Here is a 15960-nt window from a genome sequence, read left to right as displayed (position 1 = left end):
TCTGCCCCCAGAGGAAGGAATGGCAAGGGATGGTGGGAGCAGTTGAGGGGGGAGAGCAGGGAGAAACGGAGCAGGTAAAAGCCAACGCCTGGTTGCCAACGTCAGGGCACTGCAGCCAGGCCAAAGAGCAGTGAAAGTGCCCGTGCCAGAAGCTCCTCGACCTGCTCTAGTGATTGAAGTGTCGCTAGAGCTGCAAAATGGACACCCCCTAAAAATAAAGGCGCTGTTGGACTCAGGCAGCTCCTGCAATTTTATGAGCAAGGAGTTTGCTGCTGAACATCAGATACAGACTATCCCTTTAAGCAACCCCCTGCAGGTGACCACGATCGATGGCAGGGAACTGTTGGGAGGAGGAGTTAGCTTGCAGACCGTCCCAATGATAATGAGGGTGGCAAGGCACACAGAACTGATAGCGTTTAATGTGGCCACCTTGGGAGGCGCTCCCATTATTTTGGGAATGAGCTGGCTAGCCTTACATGATCCGCTGGTGGGCTGGCATCAAAGAGTGGTTTCCTTCGGTTCAGCACATTGCTTAGAACACTGCAGGGGGGAAAAGGGGTCAGCAGGGGCCCAAGCCACCCTAGCAGGGACTGAAGTAATGGGGAAGGGGAAGGTGCCACCACAGTATGCTGATCTCAGCGACGTGTTCAGCGAGAAGGAAGCTGACCAACTACCCCCGCATAGGCCCTTTGATTGCCAGATCAATTTACTCCCTGGAGCACAGCTTCCTGTAGGCAAGTTGTATGCCATGTCAGACAGGGAAATGCAGGAGTTGCGAGCGTTCATTGACAAGAACCTGAAGAGAGGCTTCATCAGAGAGTCCAAGGCAGCGGGGGGTAGCCCAGTGTTTTTTGTGGATAAAAAAAACACGGACAAGCCGAGGCTGGTATGTGACTTTCGGCGCCTAAATGCAGTGACAGAGCCGGCGGCTTTTCCTATGCCCAGGATTGATGATATTTTGACCAGGGTGCGAAAAGGAAAGATTTTTACAAAGCTGGACCTAAGGGGGGCGTACAACCTGATACGTATAAGGAAAGGGGATGAATGGAAGACCACCATGTTCACCCCTTTGGGGGCATTTGAATACCTCGTTATGCCTTTTGGATTACAAACAGGCTCCGCGTGTTTTCAAGCCTTCATGAACCACGTACTGGGGCCTTTGCTCTACAAGAATTGCGTGGCCTTCTTAGATGACGTGTTGGTGTATTCGGAGAATGAGGAGCAACATGTGAGAGACGTCAGAGAAGTGTTGAGCAGGCTGCAAGCCAACAGACTGTGGGTGAAACTGGAGAAGTGTCAGTTTCATACCAAGGAGGTGGAATTCCTGGGGTACCGCTTGTCAGACAAGGGGCTGGCCATGGACCCCGGCAAGGTTCAAGCGGTGCTGGAATGGAAAACACCCAAGACCAAGAAGGATGTGCAGAGGTTCCTAGGGTTTGGAAACTTTTATCGTAAGTTCATCCGAAACTTCGCCCACCTGACGGCGCCCATCACGGACTGTCTCAGCAGTAAAAAGAAGTTTGTTTGGACGGGGGAGGCGGAGCGAGCATTTGAGGAGCTGAAAAGGGCCTTCGCCTCTGATGAACAACTTCTACATGTGGATTTACAAAAAAAGTTGAGGGTCGAAACAGACGCTTCTGACAGAGCCATAGGGGCGGTGCTTCTTCTGCAGCCGGGGAAGGAGGGGTCAGAGTGGCGACCGTGTGCCTTCTTTTCGCGAAAGCTGAACAAATCTGAGAGGAACTACACGGTGTACGACCGGGAACTTCTTGCGATTCATGAGGCCTTCCGGAGATGGAGGCACCTGCTAATTGGTGCACAACAGAAGGTGCAAGTGTGCACGGACCATAAGAATCTAGAGTATTGGAGAACTGCGCGAGTGCTCAACCAACGGCAGTTGAGATGGGCCCAGGAGTTCTCCAAATTTAACTTTGAGATTTGTTACGTACCAGGCCCGGAGAACGTTAGGGCGGACGCTCTCTCACGCAAACCTGAATATTTGGAGGGAGAGGGTGCACCCGAAGAGACCCATGTCATTCCCGAGGACCGCTGGGTGTGTGGGGCGGCATTGGTGGGGCAAAGGGAACTGGTAGAGGGAACGGTGCAGGATGAATACGCCCAGGACAAACTCAGGGGTCTCAGGAGGGAGGGAGACAAACCCGGGGGTTTTGAGGAGAGAAATGGGGCGTTGTACTACAAGGGAGCGTTATACATACCTGAAGGGGAATTGAGGGAAAAGGTACTCAAGCAACTGCACGATAGCCCCACAGCAGGGCATTTTGGGCAACACAAAACCATGTGGCTGGTTACCAGGGAATTCTGGTGGCCCAAGGTCAGGGAAGATGTGCGGGAATATGTGAGAGGGTGTGACCGATGCCAACAAGCCAAGGGGGAGAGGCGGGCACCGGCAGGTTTATTAGAACCACTACCCACGCCGGAAAGGCCATGGGAGGCAGTGGCAATAGATTTCATGACTGATCTGCCCAGGTCCAAAGGGAAAACAGCCATCATGGTTGTGGTAGACCTGTTAACCAAGATGGCCCACTTTATAGCCTGCTCACATGCGGTCACAGCGGAAGAAACCGCTAAATTGTTTGTGGAAAATGTGTTTAGGCTGCATGGCGCCCCCTTGAGGGTGGTTTCTGACCGAGGGAAACAATTTACTTCCAGGTTCTGGAGGAAGCTCATGAGCTTATTGCATGTAGAGGTGAATTTCTCTACTGCCCGTCATCCAGAAACCAACGGGCAGGCGGAAAGAGCTAATGGTGTCCTCCAGCAATATTTGAGGTGTTATGTGAATGACAGAGAGAATGATTGGGTGGAGAAGCTGGCGTTGGCAGAATTTGCCTACAACAATGCAGAGAACGTGTCCACGGGGATGAGCCCGTTTTTGGCTAATCACGGGTGTCATCCCCGAGCCTTCCCAGGGGGGGAAGGGGAGAACTGGAGCGTTCCAGCCGCAGAACAGTTCGTTGAAGAAATGGAAGCGATCCATCGCCAGCTCCAACTTAATTTAAACAGGGCGAAGGAGGAATATAAGAGGCAGGCAGACAAAACCAGAAGGGAAGGGGAAAGCATTAGGGTGGGGGACCAGGTGTGGCTGTCCACCCAAGGGTTACCATTTAAAGGAGGTTGTAAGAAGTTAAGACCCAAAAGACTGGGCCCATTTGAAGTCACGCAACAGGTCAACCCAGTGGCTTTCAGACTCCGGTTACCGAACCACATGAAGTTGCACCCAGTGTTCCACAGGTCGTTGCTGTCACCGTATATAGGGGACAGAGAGGGGAGGGTCAATAGGGGACCAGCTATGGAGGAAAAAGAACACAGCTACCATGTAGCGGAGATTCTCGATTCCAGGTGGAAGGGAGAGCAAGTAGAGTATTTGGTAATGTGGGAAGGGGAGCCGGAGTCGGAAAACACCTGGGTCAGGGCAGAGGATGTAGATGACGAGGTTTTGATTGAAACTTTTCATCAGAGATTCCCTCGTAAACCCCAGCCAGTGGCGAGGTTCCGGAGGGAATACTTCGCCACCACCGACGAAGAAGAAGAGTTGGAGGGGTTCTCTGATTCCGAGGGGGAGGAGGATTCAGCGAGTCGGAACGAAGACCGATGGAGGGAAATGTTCGAGACGTCTGAAGATGAAGAGGATTCTTTTCGGGGTTTCAGCTCCTCACCGCCCAGAGGAGAGAGTAGGGGCGGGGGAGAAGGGGGCCCTGGAGGGGAGGTGGATGTCAGGGAACTGACATCAGAGGAAAGGGAGGTGGTAGGGCTCCCAGAGACTGGGAGAGAGTCAGCAGCTAAAGCAGGGACAAGGAGGGGGAGCGAGGGGTCTCTGGAGGAGGATCTCAGTAATGCTGAGAGAGACGCAGCAGCCCAGGCAGGAAACAGCAGGGGAGAGAAAGGGGTGAGAGACACTTCCAGCGAAAATAGCGGGGAGGTGTCAGAAGCAACTGCAGGGAGACCCATGCTTCGCCGGAAGCTGCCACGTCGTGAGTCCAGGAGACGCGTTTCCGTTAAGGAACTTCTTTGCTGGAAGCGCTTCCGCAGGCAGCCACTGTCAGACTCTACTAGTGACTAGAGCAGACATGTCTGAGGAGCTCTGTCACACACAGAGGTTTGTGGGGCCGCACAAACTCTGAAGGGGCACAATTTTAAGCACAAGCAGCTAATCATCCCCTGACACTCTCCATTCTGAAGGAAATCAGCCCTGAGTGCTCCCTGGAAGGACAGATCCTGAAGCTGAGGCTCCAAGACTTTGGCCACCTCATGAGAAGAGAAGACTCCCTGGAAAAGACCCTGATGTTGGGAAAGATGGAGGGCACAAGGAGAAGGGGACGACAGAGGACGAGATGGTGGGACAGTGTTCTCGAAGCTACCAGCATGAGTTTGACCAAACTGCAGGAGGCAGTGGAAGACAAGAGGGCCTGGCATGCTCTGGTCCAGGGGGCCACGAAGAGTCGGACACGACTAAACAACAACAACAACAACTACTACTACTACTATTATTATTATTATTATTATTATTATTATTATTATTATTATTAAAACTGACTTCATTCTAGACTTGCTAAAATGCAGGTTTTCACCTTCTTAGGATTCACTGAGATGTTTTGCAAATCATTATTCCTCTCTCTCTCCCCTCAGCTTTCAAGCTGCCCCCCAAAATGGTAATAAATGGGTGTCTGCTGGAAGTTCCTCTGAACGCAGCTCACTATGGAAAGGCAGAATACAAACAAACTCATGATCAATTGATCAACCCAAAGCACAGCAGACAGCATCAGCGATAAAGGCTTAAGAAGAACAGAGAAAGGAGAGTTGGGTGTGTTTGGAAAAGAAAACTGAGAGGAGATCTGATAGTCATCTTCATATATTTGAATTTTCAAAAATATTGAAAATTCAATAAAAATTTTATTTTTAAAAAAAGTCATATTCATATATTTGAAGGGCTCGCCCCGAGGAAGATGGAGCAAGCTTCTTTTCTGCTGCTCAGGAGGAGCAGGATCCGAACCGATGGCTTTTAAGTTATAAGAAAGGAGATTCCAACTAGATTCCTACCTGCCCACAGACTCTCTCACCAGAGTGGTGCATGCTCTAGTCATCTTCCGCTTGGACTACTGCAATGTGCTCTACGTAGGGCTACCTGTGAAGGCGACCTGGAAACTACAATTAATCCAGAATGCGGCAGCTAGACTAGTGACTGTGAGCAGCCACTGAGAGCATATAAGACCTGAAAGACCTACATTGGCCCCCAGTACGTTTCCAGGCACAATTCAAAGTGTTGGTGCTGACCTTGAAAGCCCTAAACGGCCTCAGCCCAGTAGACCTGAAGGAGTGTCTCCACCCCCATCGTTCAGCCTGAACACTGAGGTTCTGGTGGTTCCCTCCCTGCGAGAAATGAGGTTACAAGGAACCAGGCACAGGGCCTTTTCAGTAGTGGTGCCCGCCCTGTGGAACACCCTCCCATCAGATGTCAAGGAAATAAGCAACTGATTTTTATAAGACATCTGAAGGCAGCCCTGTTTAGGGAAGTTTTTCATGTTTGATGTTTTCTTGTATTTTTAATATTTTGTTGGAAACCGCCCAAAAGTGGCTGGGGAAACCTAGCTGGATAGATGGGGTAAAAGTAAAGGTAAAGGGACCCCTGACCATTAGGTCCAGTCATGGCTGACTCTGGGGTTGCGGCGCTCATCTCGCTTTATTGGCCGAGGGAGCCGGCATACAACTTCCGGGTCATGTGGCCAGCATGACTAAGCCACTTCTGGTGAACCAGAGCAGTGCACAGAAATGCCGTTTACCTTCCCGCCAGAGAAGTACCTATTTATCTACTTGCACTGGTGTGCTTTCGAACTGCTAGGTTGGCAGGAGCAGGGACCGAGCAACGGCAGCTCACCCCATCACGGGGATTCGAACCAGCGACCTTCTGATCGGCAAGTCCTAAGCTCTGTGGTTTAACCCACAGCGTCCCATGGGCAGCGTATAAATAATAAATTATTAGTTTTATTAAGAAGAATGTCCTCATGGAAAGAGCTGTTTGACAGAGGAATGGACTCCCTTGGGAGGTGATGGGCTCTCCTTCCCTGAAGGTTTTAAACAGAGGTTTGGTGGCCACCTGTTAGGGTCTCTTTGGCTGAGATTGCAGCGGGACTAAGTGACGCTTCTGCAGGTACCAGCAATCTCACCTTTTTGCAGTCTTGGCAAAAGACAGCCGTGCTCCCCAGCAACCCCAGAGCCTCTCCGCAGAGCAGGCACTGAGATAAGCCGTTGCCCATCACGTTCTTCCGCATGTTCTCCAGTCGCTCCACCAGGCGCCTGCAAAACAAAAGCCTCCGTCAGGCTGCTGTCACAAGGCAGAGATTTCCTGAGGATTCATGACCCCACACATAGGGAGCTGCCTTAGAGCTCCTACCCCACTGCAGATGAAGCAAGATTCTAGTCCTCAAGGTTGCGAATTAAAGGCAGATTCAATTAGAAACACATTATGCTGCCTTCTGCTGAGCCAGACCATTGGTTCATCCAACTCAGTAGTGTCTGCACTGGTTGACAGCTGCTCTCCAGGGTTCAGAATTTGCCGCTGTCCGATACGGATATCGAACCTGCAACCTTGGCGTTATCAGCACCATGCCGGGATTGAACCTGGGATGTTCTGCTATGATGGGCGAATCCGTCATTTTGGATTAACTCAGTTTGTCATTTCCCCCACACTATCCTCCTCGTTTCCATGACAGTTTGTGAATCCCCTCCACAAAGTCCTTGCAGAAGTTTCAACCAGCCTTTTATAGTGGTTATTTCTCCCAATATACAAAAGTGAGCAAAGCAATTTCCCCTAGCGTAGCACATTTTTTGCATGCTATTTTCATTTTAATGCACACTTTTGTCCTAATTTGCATGTTTATTGTCCTCACATTTGGATTGGAGAGCCGCGCTGCAAAATCCAGAGAACAGCGGGTTTCAAAAGGCTCACTGTGCTTCAGCTCATGTATTGTTTCAGAAAGTGTGAGTCAAGCACGTCCGCTGTAAAATGCAAACGGAACTGAATTCCTCCCCCTCTCCGCTACCTTTACCCATAGCAAAATCCCCACCACGCTGTTCTGTGACCATGGTGGAATCAAGCTCAATATTGGCCATGCTCCAGTGGCAGTGAGTTCCACAGCTGTAAGAACATTCCTTCTGCGTCATCCTTGACAGCCTCGCCATGTGGATCTTAACCTATTATTTTATTTACTGCAGAAAAATTATATATCATTTGTTTTTGTTTTTAAAAAAACCAAACCGATGATTGGTAAAAAAACACTAAAACCAGCAATAAACTTAAAATCTAGAATGCATTGGGCATTCTAGATACCCAAGTGGGCTTGTCCAAACAAAAATGTTTATAGCAAACCAAATTCTGCCATTTCCTTCAGGTCATACTCTAGCACCAGGGCAGGGAAGTCTCAGGCCCCAGTGGGACTGGATGTGGCCCTCCATACTTTTCTATCTGGCCCTCAGATCTCTCCCAAGCCATGCCCCTTCTCCCCAGCCCATGCCTCTCCCCAATCCTGCCTTAAGTGTTTTCGGGGGGCTGACATTATGGAATTCTGATAATGCTCACACTTGCCTGGATGGCAAAGAATTTTCCCGGGGGCCAAGCAAAGAGTCCCAGAGGGCCACCCACATGGCCCCTGGGCTCAAGCCTTCCCCGTCCCTGCTATAAGCCATCGCAACAGTCGTCCAACCCTAGACGGGATTTTTAAATCACCGACAATTTTACAGCTCACCTTGCCCAGGGTGGGGGGAAACCCAAACTCTGCTTATTTCGCCCAGATTCCTCTGCCTCTTTTTTTTCTTTCTTCCCCTCACCACATGCCTTTTTAAAAGAAAGGTTTCCAAATCCACTGGGCTCAGGGATTTATGACTCAGAAAAATAGGGATCTGCTGGGCCCAGAAACCCACGGTTGAGAAGATCAGAAAATATCTCCAGTTGGAAGACATAAACAACCAAATGAATGGGTTTTCGGAGCGGGGGGAGGTAAGGGGGCTTTGTCGTCAATGAGCTAATAACTCCAGCTAAGAAACTGTTCAGCTGGAATTTGCCAAGGAGGAGTGCCTAAGCCAGTTCATCACCTCAGGCAAAAAAAAAACCCCACTTCCCAGGGAATTGCGGGGTAATGAAGGGAAAGATGTCGAGAAACAACAGTGGCGTGTTGGCTGTGCCGTGCTGACTGGAGCGCTGCGCCCAGCGTGCTCTAAAGATCTTTCGACAACAGGCCTCACAGCGTCCAGCTATTAAGGCCTCATTTGCTTCGGGAAATGCCAGCCAGCCAGCTGCGGTTCTGAAAACGGCAACCGCGGGACCTTTTCCTTTCCAAAAGCAGAGCATTAAGACCGCCACCAGCTAATGGGTCTCTTCAATCAGCTCTGCAAGGTGGAGGAAGAAGCCATTTCTGGGCTGGGCTGCCCATTTTACAGCACGGCGAGGAGCAAGGGGAAGCTTTTTCAGCCCCATAGGAAGGGCTGTCTTACCTATAGGCGCTAGGGGCCTCTCAGGGGCCCCAGGCTGAGAGTCCGGGGCCCGAGAGTTGAGTCCGGGGAAGAGCTCGCCCGTCGGTCGGAGCGCCACTCTGTGCTGCGGGCGACTCTGTGCCGCGAGTTCGGGGGCAACCAAGGCAGCAAGATGCTGAGGCAGCCGGTCGGGGGCGCACCTGGGACTGGGCAACCGGAGGGGGGCATCGGGCGGATCTTTACACCCGACGCCACATACGCTTAAGACAGCCCTGCCCATAGGGCAACCTTCCAGGGGCTGCATGTTGGAAGGGGCCACTGGCAAAAACTGGATGAGACCCTAGCTGCCCGCAGACTGTCTGACCAGAGTGGTGCATGCTCTGGTTATCTCCCGCTTGGACTACTGCAATGTGCTCTACGTGGGGCTACCTTTGAAGTTGACCCGGAAACTGCAATTAATCCAGAATACGGCAGCTAGACTGGTGACTGGGAGCGGCCGCTGAGACCACATAACACCGGTCCTGAAATATCTTCATTGGCTCCCAGTACGTTTCCGAGCACAATTCAAAGTCTTGGTGCTGACATTTAAAGCCCTAAACGGCCTCGGTCCTGTATACCTGAAGGAGCGTCTCCACCCCCATCATTCTGCCCGGACGCTGAGGTCCAGCTCCAAGGAGGGACTTTTGGCGGTTCCCTCCCTGCGAGAAATGAGGTTACAGGGAACCAGACAGAGGGCCTTCTCGGTGGTGGCACCCTCCCTGTGGAACGCCCTCCCAGCAGATGTCAAGGCAATAAACAACTGTTTTACTTTTAAAAGCCATCTGAAGGCGGCTCCGTTTAGGGAAGCTTTTAATATCTGATGCTGTATTGTTTTTAATATTCGGTTGGAAGCCGCCCAGAGTGGCTGGGGAAACCCAGCCAGATGGGCGAGGTATAAATAATAAATTATTATTATTCATTGTTATTATTATTATTATTATTATTATTATTATTATTATTATTGAGCAATGGAGGCCACTTTTGCCTCTGTCCATCAAGGCAAGTAAAAGGCGTTACCAGAATTCAGGGACAAATCCCAGCCAGGCAGAAACCCTTGAGAGGGGTTTGAATCAGGGCTGGTGGGAGGCGTGGCCTAGAGAAAAGGGGGTGTGGCTGAGGAGAGGGGGTGTGGCCAGGGCAGAGCTACAAGGATCTGGAGAGACCAAGGATTGAGCCCGAGGTCTTCTGAATGCCAACATGCACAGACAGATTTATCTGTTTTTCTGATGAGGCAGCTGCAAAGGAGAAGACACCAAAAGGATTTGTCCCTTTGGGGATTTTCACTTCGGGGTATGATGAGGGCAAGGGCACCCACCTTGGGGCAATCATTCGTGGATGGGCTTGCTACGAGGCGAGCAGCTGGAGCAGCCGGTTGGAGGGCAGAATGTGGAACAAGCTGGGTTATGTGAGATCCAGAACGCTCCAGAGCGAAGCATGACTGCAGCTCAATAATAATAATAATAATTTTTATTTAAAGATGCATTATTAAGTGTGACGGGCAGTTCATCTGGCGATGTCGCTATTTTATATGGCTTTCCCCAATCTACTCTTTTCGCTGCAGTTCTGTCTTTCCTTTCTTGCATTTGTCCTTTGCACGGATATTCCATTCGCCGCTTTGGTGGGCCCTTGATCCCCAAAGCGGTATATAAACAAACCAACCGTACCCATCTCTCGGAGTGGTTTGGAATCTGATTTGCATTCAGAAGGTCCCAGGTTCGAATCCCGGTATCTCCAGGTAAGGAAAGGAGAGACCCCTGTCTGGAAACCAGGAGAGCCGCTGCCGTTAAAGAGGTTTGAGAAAATTATGAGTGGTGTGAGGAAACAGGAGAAGGCAGCTAAGCCACAGAGGACACGCTCCTATCAACATTTCCAGAGAGAGATATTGGAGGAGGGCTGAAGGTCAGTGACAGAGCAATCGGTTTGCATGCAGAAGGTCTTAGGTTCAATCCTGACACCATCAGGCAGGCCTGGGGGAGACTCCAGTCCAAAAACCTGAAGAGCCTCTGCCAGCCAGTGTAGACAACACAGATCTAGATAGCCCCATGGTCCGACTCAGTATAAATCAGCTTCCTATGTTGCCATTCAGAACCATGAGGTCTAGCAACTTGCCTTATTTGTAGGGGAAGAACTGGTACTGAGGGCAGAGCATTGTGCAATTGCCCTGGAAACCCTGAGAAGCTGCTGCCAGTCCGTGCAGACAGCACTGGACTAGAAGGCTCAAGGGTCTGGGGTGGTGTTAAGGCAGCTTCTTAAGAAATGAGAAACCCTCAGGTCTACTGGAAGGCGCCGGCAACCGTACCCAATCCTCTGCTGTTCAATAACGTCCAGTTTCTCCGCCCGGCGGACAACTTCCAGGATGACTTCCATCTCCTTGGCGTTCAGCGCCTGTGTTTTCCTCTGCCGGTTGCTTTGGAACGTGTGAACCGACCAGCCGGTCTGAAGCCTGGAAGGAAAGGAATTCAGAGGAGGGGGAAAGAAAGAAGAGCTTCGTCAAGAAGCAAGGGTATTGATTTAAAAAATAATAATAATTACACGTAACGGTTACACATTTAGGAAAATCAAACAATCTGAACGTCATTTCCGAGCACACCAACAGAACTTCGTCCAAGTATATATGCTAAAACCATCACAATCTTAACAAACACGAAATAATCCGTACTAACAGCCGTTGCATCACTTTCTTTTTGAAAAAAAAAGTTTTAAAAAACTAAATCCGCCTGTCGTGCTTTAAAATCAATACACTCAAGTTAAGTGGTTTGCTTGCTTATTCCTTTTTATTAAATCTCTACGGCACACTTCTTCTGAGGATCATGGGGAAGTTTACATAAAAGCACAAAAAAATACCAAAGTAACAAACGACGATAACACACACACACATCAAAACAACAACAACAGAGAGAGTGAGTTTAAAAGGCCATAAGATTGTTTAATTAGCCAAAGGCCTGGGGGGAAAGAAATGTTTTTGTGCCTGGCACCTAAAGAAATTTAATGAAGGTGCTGGGCGAGTCTCCCTGGGGAGAGGTTTAACTTTTTCTATAAAAAAATTACCTAGTTTGTAGATCCTAAAAAAAAGTACATTTAGATCTGGGCTAGGGAAGAGCCACAGCTCAGTGGAGGAGAATCTGTGCTCTAGGTGGGGCTACCTTTGAAGGTGACCTGGAAACTACAACCAATCCAGAATGCAGCAGTTAGACAGGTGACTGGGAGCGGCCACCGAGACCACAAAACACCGGTCTTGAAAGACCTACACTGGCTCCCAGTACGTTTCCGAGCACAATTCAAAGTGTTGGTGCTAACCTTGAAAACCCTAAATGGCCTCGGTCCAGTATATCTGGAGCGTCTCCACCCTCATCGTTCAGCCCGGACACTGAGGTTCTGGTGGTTCCCTCCCTGCGAGAAATGAGGTTACCGGGAACTAGGCAGAGGGCTTTCTCGGTGGTGGCGCCCTCCCTGTGGAACGCCCTCCCACCAGATGTCAAAGAGAACAACTACTACCAGACTTTTAGAAGATATCTGAAGGCAGCCCTGTTTAGGGAAGCTTTTAATGTTTGATGTGTTACAGTATTTTAGTATTTTTTTGGAAACCGCCCAGAGTGGCTGGGGAAGCCCAGCCACATGGGTGGGGTATAAATAAATTATTATTATTATTATTATTATTATTATTATTATTATTATTATATGCAAAATGTCCCCAGTTCAATCCCCAGGGTCTCCAAATGGGCTGGGACTGTGCCCCTGACTGAAACCCAGGAGAGCTGCTGCCGGCCAGTGTGGGCAGTAGATGGACCCATGGGTCTAACTCAGCACAAGGCAGTTTCCTAAGCAAACTGAAGACAGGGAGCCAAAGGGATGAAATACTACCCCGATGCCACGAAATAACAAGACAGTAACAAATCACTTGCAGTAAAAACATCACAGGAGGGCCGGGTGGAGGGGGAACGACTTGGACAGGAAGGTTTAATTAAAAAAAAAAATAGAACTAAGAAAATAAATCCAAGCAATCCCATTTTTAATCTTCAATTTTACAACCTTCCAGGAAGCCAAGCAGGGCACGTACAAGGCAATCAAACCCACACACAATTGGTAGACTCATGTCAATATTGAGCAGTATTTGTCCAGCACACTGACACCTTCCTGTGTGATTTAATTTCCACATGGAGGGAAGGGAGGGGGTCAAGATCAACCCAGCCTGTTCCAGCCCCCGATGAGGAAGGACGTGGCTCAGCCGCGAATTGTGGGCAGAGGGTGAATTTCCTGCCTCCTCCATCACTTCTCATTTCCATGCCCTGCCTCTAACCAATGGGCAGGATGAAGGGGTTGCCAGACACCTTCCGCCCCACATGGCTAGCCTGAAGACTCCAGGTGTGCCTGCCATCCAGGAAGAGGCGGCAGGTGGCGGGGATGTGAATCTCCAGGTGGGCAAGCGCAGCTCCCCTACCCAGGCTCCCTAACCAGGTGAGAAGGAATGGTCCCCTCATTCAGCTGGACTTGAGAACACCCCCTTTAGCTAATGCTTCACTCTTGATTTCCACCCAGTATTAACTCAGATCCTGAAGCTGAGGCTCCAAGACTTTGGCCACCTCATGAGAAGAGAAGACTCCCTGGAAAAGACCCTGATGTTGGGAAAGATGGAGGGCACAAGGAGAAGGGGACGACAGAGGACGAGATGGTGGGACAGTGTTCTCGAAGCTACCAGCCTGAGTTTGACCAAACTGCGGGAGGCAGTGGAAGACAGGAGTGCCTGGCGTGCTCTGGTCCAGGGGGTCACGAAGAGTTGGACATGACTAAACAACTAAACAACAAATTGACTCATTTGAGGTCTCTGTTTTCGTTTCCTTTTTTTGAATGACAGGCTCTCCGCAGTTGCGCTGCGCTTAACAGACATTCCCAGGGCCCGCCCCTATGACATCACTGGCTCCACCTCCTCTGACATCACCAGGGGCCACCCCTAAGTCTCACGTCCGAGCTCTGAAATCTCAGGGTCTGGGATGTCAGAAGTTATTTAATCAATGTTACATAAAACGGTGCACCGTTGAAATTGCATTGCATTTAAATTACGGTGCAGAATGTACGGACACATTGGCAGAAGGCTTGTGTTTTTCCATCGCAAAGGTGGGGGGGCAGCTTTATGATTGAGTCACAGGTTTTCAGAGTGTTTGCTTATGCTGTTGAAGGTAGCCCGGACCACTCCAGAGTCATGTGCTGTTTTCCCAAGCGCACACAGATCTCCCTGGGCGTTGGCCAAGATGCAAGCAAGCTGGAAAAAGGGGCGGGGACAGAGATCTTCTGGGGGTTATTCTTTAAGCTGAAAAAGCTGGTTTTTAGCAAAGATATGTCCTCGAGCCTTATACTGGGATTAAGTATAGGTAATGATGGAAATATATGAGACAATGCATCGTTTGTTTTGTAACGTTTAAACGAAGTTTCTGCAAGCAGAACTTCAGAACTTCATATTTTTGTGATGAAAATTCATTTCCACACAATACGCCAGATCTGAGAGAGGGTCCAAATTTTTTCGTTTGCTGCTCTGTCTACTTTGGCCTCTGGCCATCATGTCCCTTAAGCTGCCCTTGAAATAGAGTGGTACCTTGGGTTAAGGACTTAATTCGTTCCAAAGGTCGGTTCTTAACCTGAAACTGTTCTTAACCTGAAGCACCACTTTAGCTAATGGGGCCTCCTGCTGCTGCTGCGCCACCAGAGCACGATTTCTGTTCTTATCCTGAAGCAAAGTTCTTAACCTGAAGCACTATTTCTGGGTTAGCGGAGTCTGTAACCTGAAGCGTATGTAACCCGAGGTACCACTGTACTCACAAATGAGCGTTTTTTTGGAATCAGCAGCTAACATTGGCAGGCAGTTCTATTTTTTTATTTTTTTAAAAGGGTTATCACAGCATCAGCATACAAAGGATATCCCCCCCAGTAGGAAATTGCCCCAGCGTGGGGTGAAAAAGAGAGAGACATACTTGGCCCGCAATGCTAGCTGCCGGTCATTGGGGCAGACCCACTGGTCGTTCCCGTTGCCAAAGATTGTATCGGCCATGGCGACAAACCCCAGAGGGCAGACGGCGACATCAAACCTGGAGGAAAACAGGGGTGTGTGAAATATATAAAATGAAATTTCAAAGGGAAACAGTTAAAACACTAAAGCCAGCAATAAACTAAAAAAAACACCAGCATTCTAGATATCTGGGTAGGCTTGTCTGAACAAAAATGTTTTTAGTAAGCGCCGAAGAGTACAGTGAAGGCACCTGCCTGAAGTCCATTGGCAGGGAGTTCCACAGGGCTAAAAGACCAATTTCTTACTGGAATGAGTATTATGTAGCACCCATAACCATGCCAGTTCCAATGAGTAATGGTGCTTTGCTTTCATATTAATTATTATTATTATTTCAACAAAGATAGTGAAAATAAAAAAACAAGCAAACAAACAACAACAACAACAAATTATACACAAAAGCCATCAAATCCATAAAATGGGATTCTCCAAATCCCATGACTCCCCTCTCCCCGGTTCCTTAGTTTTCTTCTTCAACTGCATATCATTTCTACTCCAAATTATTTTTCCACCTCAAATTTCTTATACTATTTCTACAGTTACAAGTGTTCTTTGAATCCTGCCAATGTATGAACCTGTTTACAATACTTTTGTAAATACATAATAAACATTTCCCATTCCTTTTCAAATTTCTCATCATCTTCATTTCTGAGCTTTCCAGTTCATTTAACCACTTCAGCATAGTCCATTAACAGTTTGCCAGTCTTCTCTGGTTGGGACGGCTTCCTCTTTCCGCCTTTGGGCTACCCAGTGAGTAATGGTGCTTTGGATGTGAAATGACAATCCCGAGTTCTGAGCGCAGGCTTGTTTTTCCTGTGTATGGTTTCTTTTCAGGAGGAGGCTTATATGTAAAGTCAATTAAAAATGATATTAAAATACCAAATAATGGGGCAAAACAGGAATCAGCTGTTGCCCTTCCGCCCTGCTTCCTAGAGGCTTCTGACTGGCTGGTTTTGCCAACGGCAGAACCACTGGCCAGCTTTTCCGACAGCATCCTGATTCCCTTTTTTAAAACCCCTTAGCATCTTTTAACCAGAAAACCCAGCAAAAGGACAGATGCAGGGAAACAAATGAGCACCTGCCTCAACACACACACCCTTAAAAACAGCAGGCAGGCCAAAGCCTTCAACATAATATGTCCCCAATTCAGCAGTTAGGAAGGTGCATACATTCAATATTTGACTTTGTCGAGGGTGACATTTGCAAGCAGAGTATATAAAGAGAGATTCACAGATCCACTCTTGAAAAATAAAAGAGGCCAACAGAGAATCCAAGCCCCAGGCGTTGGAATCATCCCTTGAAAAGAAGTTTAGCGCTAGCTGATAAAGCAACATATAAATTATGTGTTGCCAAAGGCTTAGAGGATCCGGAAAAATTCTGTGCTT

General features: G+C 48.9%; 1 protein-coding gene across 1 annotated transcript in view; it reads right to left on the bottom strand.

Annotated features, from left to right (window-relative positions):
• The window catches only part of RPH3AL (rabphilin 3A like (without C2 domains)), a 53823-nt gene that overhangs the window by 30007 nt on the left and 7856 nt on the right, over positions 1-15960 (bottom strand). The window contains exons 2-4 of the mRNA XM_082201925.1: positions 14484-14597; positions 10820-10963; positions 6180-6309 (exon numbers count right to left, since the gene is read on the bottom strand). Coding sequence (XP_082058051.1) covers positions 6180-6309; positions 10820-10963; positions 14484-14560 — 351 coding nt within the window. The 5' untranslated portion in view covers positions 14561-14597. The remainder of the gene's footprint in view (positions 1-6179; positions 6310-10819; positions 10964-14483; positions 14598-15960) is intronic.

The sequence above is a fragment of the Podarcis vaucheri genome (genome assembly GCF_965113315.1).
Source record: "Podarcis vaucheri genome assembly, chromosome: 15".
Taxonomy (NCBI): Eukaryota; Metazoa; Chordata; class Lepidosauria; order Squamata; family Lacertidae; genus Podarcis; species Podarcis vaucheri.
The sequence above is the reverse complement of the archived record's forward strand: the minus strand, read 5'-3'. Positions and strand labels throughout refer to the sequence as shown.